The sequence below is a fragment of the Anopheles nili genome, chromosome 3, assembly GCF_943737925.1.
Source record: "Anopheles nili chromosome 3, idAnoNiliSN_F5_01, whole genome shotgun sequence".
Taxonomy (NCBI): Eukaryota; Metazoa; Arthropoda; class Insecta; order Diptera; family Culicidae; genus Anopheles; species Anopheles nili.
The window spans coordinates 26,431,634-26,440,717 of NC_071292.1; the positions used below are offsets into that span (position 1 = coordinate 26,431,634).

At 46.3% G+C, this 9,084-nt stretch overlaps 1 protein-coding gene across 1 annotated transcript in view; it reads right to left on the reverse strand.

Moving 5' to 3' along the window:
- Nucleotides 1–6,557, reverse strand: part of LOC128723964 (vesicular glutamate transporter 1) — a 30,091-nt gene extending 23,534 nt beyond the window's left edge. Inside the window, exons 1-2 of the mRNA XM_053817729.1 lie at nt 6,218–6,557; nt 6,098–6,125 (exon numbers count right to left, since the gene is read on the reverse strand). Coding sequence (XP_053673704.1) covers nt 6,098–6,125; nt 6,218–6,557 — 368 coding nt within the window. The remainder of the gene's footprint in view (nt 1–6,097; nt 6,126–6,217) is intronic.
- Nucleotides 6,558–9,084: the final 2,527 nt, after the last annotated feature.

The following is a 9,084-nucleotide window of genomic DNA, read 5'->3' on the forward strand; positions in this document are numbered from 1 at the left end:
GTCGCGGGAAACGTCGTATCCTTGTTCCTTCGCGCGAGGACATTTTCCACCACCGATCTCTCGATGCGACAAATAAACAACCTACGAACAAATTGTTCCCCGGGGGTCGAATTAGATGGCGCATATTCAATGTTGGCAGAAAACAAGCGACCTACACGAGACCGAGAATGGACAGCCATCCGATCCGATCGTCTACGCCTTGAGGTGCTGTTTGAAGATGGCTCGAAGGTAGAGAGAGCATCCAACAACAACAACAAAAAAAGACCCAACCGGAAGTGGAGGGATGGAAAACAGAGTGCCTCAAACATAGTGTCCACATTAGAGGTGCATAAGCGTGGCGAAATTGGCATCGCACGTGCCGTTTGATGCGTTGCGGCGTCGCTCATATTGTCACGGTTACACGCTTCGTCCTTTTTTCTCCCCTTGCACACTACTTCATACTGTTTCTGGCCGGAACAATGCCCTCTCCATCGTCACCGTCGGCTCGTTCGTGTTCCACTCGCCGGCGGTGGTTAAAAAACCGATCGAAACGCTCTGCTCCGTTTGACGTGAAACCATATCACATTTAATATTTATGCTCCGCTTTTTATTCGAGGGTGGTTCTTTGATTTCTGACGTACGTACGGCGATACATTGCTGCCCCCGGGAATGGCCATTTTGTGCGGTGAATACAAAGTTCGCCCGGCTCGCAAGCTTCATTAAAAAGTGCCCGCAGCCACGGTGCAAGGACGCGCGCAACGGAACCAACGGTTTCCTTCCTTTTCCTTCCAGTCACACGGCAAAGAAGTTCCCTGTGCCCACGTGTATGGTCTCGTTGCATAAATCTCCTCATCGGTGGGCCCCGGAAGCTGCGCCACGGAAACACCCTTTCCTCGTTCGGTGCTTAATTAAATTCAAAATGCGTCCATCAGCCGTCAGCAAAACTCCACCCCATCAAAAGGGTGTCCGGAGTTTTGCCTATCGAGTTGCTGTTGCCGGCAAGCGCACACAGACATTGTGTCGTCCTTGTGGAGTCCGCGCACCCGATTCCACCCGCTGTGTCGGCACGTAATCTCCCATTAGGCTCCCATTAGGCGGTATTATCATAAGTAAATTCTATTAGGCAGGCACGATATGGATGAGGCAGGCCGGTAGGCGCTTGAAAACTCGCCCGCTCCGAGCGCGCTGCTCGTCCTGCGAGGCGGCCAAGGATTGCGAAGCGTTTGCTGAGTGGGCGTAACCGATGAAAGTGAAACATGTACTTTAGTCATTTATAAACAAATCCGCACAATCCGTGCTTCGGTCGTCCGTGCCTCGATGGTCCGGGCAACGAAACGCTTGAAAACGATGCAAATCCTCTGGTTTGTGGAGGGATGCGACGAGCAATCCGCTTAGAAATGATGGTATTTTTTAGGCAGTGTGTAAAGCGGTCTTTCTGTGTTGGTTTGCACCTAACTATGGAGCTGGATTATGTTTATCAGTTGCAATAAATATTCGACTTGATTTATATTTGTAAGAGATGAAAAATTGTCAGAAAATTTAGTTTTTCGCCATGTTTGACTGTGGTCCAAATGCAATTGAAATTTTGGAGTTCGAAAAAATTTTCAAATCGATTATCATTCGAAAAAAGAGAAGGAAAGTAATTCCCATATCATGTTATGAGCGGAAGTACAACAATAAATACATGCCTTCTTCTCGTCCTTCATGAGTCACGCTATATGCTCAATTTACTGTCGGGATTTTCCAATCACCGACAAACCGATCGATGGCACGCATCATAAACGCAATGAGCGCATCAAATCCGATCAGCGAATTTTCCTCCATCTCCACAACATCTCACGCATGGTTGCTAACGAACGAGTCGCTTCGCTACTGCTGCTGTTCGTCAAGCTCACAAAGCCGCTCACTAGCAAATCGGGGTTTTCGGGCGCGGGTTTTTCGGTGTACAAACAAGTGTGGAACCCTTAATGCTAGGCCCACCAGTAAGCCCAAGATGTGCTAACTTCCTGCAGGAGAACGGTTGCTACTTACCCACTGAAAACGTTGGACGCTCGGTCCTTGAAATCTGCAAAACCCGGCATCTTGCGTTGCTTGGATACGGCGCTGGTTCAGGTGGTGATTATCGGGCGTTGTCCAGCTCTAGCCGGAGAACGGGGTCTTTCTACTGTAGGCTGCTGATAGGTGCGCTAGTGTGCAGCTGATAACGAGGGGTATCTAGCGAACGTGGCCCTTAATGGGCGATGATAGGTCGGTCCATAATCACGACGAATTTTCTGTGCGTATGAAAAGCATATAGAGATTTATCAAATGAGTTGGTCGGACTACATTGCGAAAAATATATTACATTGAAAATATTAAAAATAGATCAACGAGAATTAAAATAATCACATTTACAGACCACCATCATTCTTGATTCTGATTTTGAGTATAGTTTCAAAATGGTAAAATTAAAAACAAACTTATAGAGCTAAATATCTAAGTAAAAAATAGGATAAAATAAAGATCTTCACATATACATTAATTTGACATATAATGGCATACGAACAAACTTATCCATAAGTCTAAAATGCGCAATTGTATTTAAAAAGTTGAAATCACTATCCATTGCACGCGCTAACTGTGCATATTCAAATACTGCTGTAATGCAGCAATATTTTTATATTTTTATAAAAAAAACATTGCACATTAATATGAAATGAGCAATATTTTTTTGATTCATATACTTTTATAACAGCTATGAAGTAGTCTCTGCATCATCCATGAAGCTATCAGACATTGGAATATACCTTCAGTTTCATGTGTCAATTGAGATGCTTGGAATATCTCAGCCCTCCTACTTGATTGTTAGATTGAATTTAAAGAATTCATGTTCAAACTATACTCTAAACGGAGCTAGCAAGATAAAGATTAAAATCCTTGACAAGGAGCTTCCGGTTACACAACACTTTGCACAATATGGCCTTGTTTCTGCACATGATCAGCAACGGGCATGCTCTATGACCTCCACTAGGTTGATCATGCGCACAACCCACACTTCTAAGGGCTGCGCAAACAATCTGGACCGTTCGCTGTGGTGTCAAAGGCCCGTTGGAAAAAGTTTTAATACATTTTGTGACCCAACATTTCCATTTCTACTTACAGTGTTCGAGTCACACGCGCTCTGCAGGGTGTTTGGGAGGGCTTGGACCTTTTATCGTTTGCTGATCGCGTCTAAAAGACCAGCGAGGGCGAGGGCAGAGACCCAATCAACACTTCAACACACGGACCCACCCTCGCAGCTAATGCACCCAACGTGCAGGACTAAAACTGCATCGATCTCCGTTCGCTTCACCCTCGATAGAACATTGTCACTCTGTAGGACGCATCCAGGATGGCGGAATCGGTCTCACTGCACCGGAAACCGGAACTGCTCGATGACACGGACACCCAGGACATTCGCCCACACGCACGCCAACCACTACGCACCCACCCACACACTCACACACGGCGCACACACAGCGGACGCACTATGAAAACCCGCACCACGGAAGGTCCTTCAGTTCGCGGAGACGCCACCCAGCCCCAGCACCAGATCCAGTCCAGCAAATGCCCGACCCTTCACCGGCAGGAACACGGATGGTGTCCGCAAGGTCCGCTGCTGTGCGCAACCGAGCTGCCAAACACCCAACTGAACTGCCTGCGACGGACTCCGGCGGGAACTGCTGCAAAAATTCACACCACCGACGCACTAGCGACGACGACGGTCAGCAATCGTCTGCTGTACGCCCGGGTCCGGCTCGTCCTTGTCTGGCATCCTGTCAAGCGAATAGCGCCACACTCGGCCAAACTCTCCCAGGACCAGCTGGCTCTCGCAGCTGTGTTCCGTGCCCGTTCTGGCACTCGGGAAAATGCCAGTGTCTAAAGACGCGCACGCGCCGACAGTGTGTATGCTTGTGTTGGAGCGCTTTTCCCCCCAATCTCTACGCACACTCACACGACTCCAACTCCGGCCACTCAGAAGCATCCGAAATCTCGGGCCCCGGGTATTTCGGGGTGGCAACAGTAGCTACTGCCTGACTGACTACCTTTACATAAGGTGGCGCAATAGGCGTACGCCAATCGACGACCGGCGAAGGTGGAGCTCGGATGCGCTCAGGATCCGTACGGTGCTTATGTACAAAAGACCCCCATCCAACCGCATGTCGACGATTCTCCTTCTCCAGGACGCACTCACACCGCGGGTGACGAAACTGTAGCCGGTTTTGAGCCACGAAACCGTGGTGAAATTCTGCCCGGGCCCACGACAACCACAATGGCTGCGCGAACCCGCGCTTAGACCCGTGGAAAACCCGTGCAGCGTTTGAGCATCCTTTTTTCGCTAACTTTTTTTTTGTGCGTCACTGTCAACGGCCACCTCCGCTGTCTGGTTTTTGCCGTCTCGGGGGCTGTTAATGGAAATCACATTACCGGCTAGACGCCGCGTTCCGTACGTTGAAAGTGGACGGTATTTGGAGAAAAAAAAATGAGCAGCTAGTGTGTAGAGTTTTAGAACCGTGATGTGATTTTTTTGTGCGAATGGCACCATTCGTCAGGCGGCACCTGCTTGGTGATGGGAAATGTCACCTTGCGTGCGAGGTGGAAAAAATGCGATCGAATGATTGCTGCCGCTAGTGCTGCCCAGTCGAGACGGAAGGAATATTTGCCTTTAATCACTGCCGACAAGACCAGTAGCAGAAATGTTTGCAGACTTTTTACTTTCGTAAAACTGCTGTTCTGGAAGCAAAGCTCGTTTTTGTAGTCGAACATAGATTATTAATGTATATTTTCAACACAATATTGGAATCAAATTCTAGGCTGATGTACGATGTTAAACATGAACGCCAAAGCTATATTAAATGGATATTAGCTTCTTTACTGAAAGCCAACAACAGCAAATTTTTAAGCGATATAAATTTGGTTACTTGATGCGGATGAAACTGATAAAAGATTCCTATTGTGAAGTGAAATTCTAAAACATAATATATTTAAATTTGTTTTTCAAAATCAGACAGTACAGTATAAGGAATGGTTCGAGATCAAAATGAACACATTATGACAGAGCATTAACGGCGATATTTGACATTTTCAGTTGAGAGCGTAACTGATATCAGATAAAAACTGCAAAATCTGTACCTGTTGGTCGTTACAAACATGACTAACTACACCACCATAATTGTATAAGGATCATAGATGATTAATATAGCAGGGATGTCATAACCCAGAGTAAAATCAACAACGACATAATTTATGTGGACTTAATTCTCACAACCACTTGAAACCAAACAATGTAGCAATCCAATCAGTATGTTGTTTATATGCAATCCACAAAAAATATTTACCTACGAATCTATTCCACTGCTATTAGTATAAATGGAAATAATATAAATACATTCATCGAGGAAATCGTTGAATTTTCTGCGAAATGCATATCATTCTTATAGATTTGAACAGTTTTCATTTAAATTACCTGAGAAACGATTGGTAAAAATGAATATACTTCATTATCAAACCAATAAAAGCCTATCAATCTTCATTAACGGAAACATAACTCAGTTTATTAGTAACACAACATATTTGTACACCTACTTTACTATTATAATCACTTGTAAAACATTCAACTGCACCGATCGTTGGGAGAAGAGCTGCAGCTCAACGTTGCGTTAAACTGACCAATCTAGAAGCAGTTCCCACAGCATTCCCCAGCACATAGTCCGCTGCGGGCACATTTGTTTCCGTGCCACTACGCAACAATCCAACAACAGTCTCATCTCTTCCTAAGACGTTCCCGGTTAGGGATGCACCTTCTGGGGTCGCATTCTCGACAACAGCCTTAGGACGATCTGGACCAGTACCTGTTAGCACGTGTTCGGAAACGGCCGGTTGAACTATCGATGTTCTTGGCAGCTCGTTTCGCAAGGGTACTACATTACGTCCTAGGACTCTGTTGAGATCGATGAGAACACCACCTTGAGGTTGAGTTGGGATCATCTCTGAAAGAGGATTCATCGTAGAAGCGCTCAATCCGCTGCCTACTAATGGTCTTCGGGGTTGCAACAGCCCACTTCCCGACTGCTGAGAAGGCTGTCCTTGCACGGGAGACCTTGGAAATCCTTCTGTCCGCATCACACCTGTAGACGGAGCACGGCCAAGGAAAAATGGGAAGGAAACTCAATTAGTACTTCATGTTCGTGGACGGATCTTCCCCACGTTAGGTACGTACCTGCCAGTAGTGACAACAAGGGCATGGTGTACAGGAAGTAGTTCACCGGGAGCTTCTGCTTCTCCTGACAACTGCGCCTGGCATTCTCGACAGCCTGATCCACCGTTTGTTTGAACTTTATGAGTCGATTCTGGATCACCTGCTGGGGTGTAGCGACTTCCAAAGGAGGCTCCTGCTTACTCGATTCCTGCTCAATCGATGCCTTCTGAATCGGTTCATCACAGAACAGATCGTTCGGCAGCAGAGCCACGGTTGCTTCATACTCATCATCATAACGCACCGCGCGAACCGCCAGCACCACAACGGAAATGTAGAGCACTACAACGCACGATCGCAACATTGCCGAAAAATGAAACACAATCGAAACAAACCCGGACCAAATCAAACGCCACCAACTTTACACCGTGACCACCTGCAGACACCGACCATGACCGTACGCCGACTGAAACGTGCCGCGGCCGGTGTTTGCGCCTTAAGTAAAGTGTTTTGCGAACGGCTGCACGCCTAATCAGCAGAGGCGTGAGCATCGCAGCAGCAGGTTTGGGTTTACCATTATCGTTGCTTTACCGAGTTTCAAACGCTGGCAGATGTCGTATCGGGTGCGTTTTTAGCGCATCCGTTTATCTAACGTGGATACGTGTAGGTATTGCCATCCTGTGCTCAGCTTTTGGAGCCAAACCAGCGACAAAACAGGTAGAAAACGTAGAGCGTAAAAACATTCGTCTTAGAATGGCTTAAATATGGGTTAATGTGAACATCACGCACGTTACATAACGCTTGGGTCCATCGTTCAACATCGCTTACTTTAATCCCGAGTTTTTATTCCGCATACCGCGTACAAATGAAGAAATAGAGCTGCGATAATAAACGCAACCACGCAGGCTACTATCAATCATATCACGCAGTACCATACCTCGCAAAGGGCGGCTTGTTACATAATAAACGCGTACATATTACCGTCCAATCTTATCGGTCTCGCACAGTCGATTTCACCCGGGCTTGCCGATTTTTCCCGCTTCTTTTCCCTTTTCCCATTTTCCCACCCACACAGGGTCGCGCTTTTCCATCGTCGGTCGCACGACTCCCCAACCTTCTCGACTTCGCGCCATCCCATTCGCCACGGTCGATCGCAAACCGACACGCGTCTCAGGCATTCCCATAACTTCCACCCTCAGTTGGTGCGAGTTTTCGGGGTGCCACCTTATTGCCACTTCTGACTCCTGACCTCTCGAGCGAGCACTCGTCCTGAGTCGGCCGTGCAGAGAGGATAGAGCAGTAACGGTCTTCGCGATTTTACCTCCGTAGAGGCCTTCCAAGACTTCCAAGGATGCGTGGAGTTGGCACCATGCGTCATCCCGTTTTATCCGCTCGCGTGAAGCAAGGACACTCGAGGAAGGGCACACGCGCGCGCGCGCGCGGATGTTGACAACATTGCTCGAATCTTTCGCATCGGTCACGGCGGAAGTTAATAAAGTCGTTCAAACACTCACTTAACGGTAACTCGAGCACTTGCACGAAGGGTGGCGAGATGAGATGTAATGAGCCTGTGGCTCGGTGGGGTTGTGTCGAAGGACCGGTGTGAGATTTTCGATTTTCCCGGCCACGAGGTGTAGGTGGTGGTGGTGAGAACTTCACCCAAGCCGAATTCCACATCGACGATCGATTCACGGTGGCAAAGTACAAAATTTGCCTCCGCATCGAACTGCCAAGGCAACCGCTGTGAAATGCAGTACTTTTGGTAGGTTTTTGACGTCGTTGAAAAACCATTTCCATGGCAACCCTCCGTGTTCGAGGGATGCATCCATGCGGAAAAAGGCATTTCATTGTACGCGAGCGTTCGGTGTGGGGGTGCCGGAGATGAAACAAAACGAAGAAGCGATGTATTTAATCGGCTATGATCGATGGTGGCAAACAGCATTCCGAGTAAATGTCATTTCGATAACAGCAGGAAATGCAAGGAAAATAAATCCCAATCTTCGTATTCATGAGATTTTCTCGAGATTTTTATCTGTAACTCTATTTATAAACAGACAGATTAGATAACTCATTTTTCAGTACTAATTTACTTGTGAAACGGAAATCCCGGAATTAAGAAGGCTGAAGCATCCTAAGAATGTCAGTTTTAACATATTAAAATGCACTTGTATGTGCAATTATAAATATTTATCCCTTTCATACTGTAAAAAGCTTTATAAGGAATAATGTATAAATATGTTTTTATATCTAAATACGTAATACAGTATTTAGATATACAAACATATTTATACATTATTCCTTAATGTAAAGCTTTTTACAATATGAAATTGATAAATATTTTAAAAAATGTTCAAAGGTATCAAATAATTACTAAATAATGGAGTTTTACTGACAATAAGTCAAATCACTTTTAAACCCCCATGGGAGCATGGTTTTAGTGACTCATTTTACTCAATTTACCTAATATTTTCCTTGACTCTCTAACACCATATTTTGTTTAATATAAATCCCAGAACTTGTTTCAAATAAATTCCTTCGAGAAATCGTCACAGCAACCAACTCGAGCAGTTTTTAGCCCCATTTCGAGCGATGCGTTGGGCTGCGTTCCATCTTTGCCTGTTTATCCACTCATTTCCGATGAATTTGCTGCTCGCATGTTCCATGCAATCGCCCCCATGTTGGGTGGAGTACGACAAGAATTTCGCATGCTCTATCCTCTTCCCAGGACGCCAAGATGGTCGACTATTCAAATTGGCACAGGCAGCTGCAGCTGGGGAGATTTTTCTTGCTAAAAACCACCCAACATTTGCCTGCTCCCGCAGCCTTCGGAATCGCGTTTTAATGACCTGCGAACTAATTTACAGCGCCCAACAAACCACCCACCAACGAGC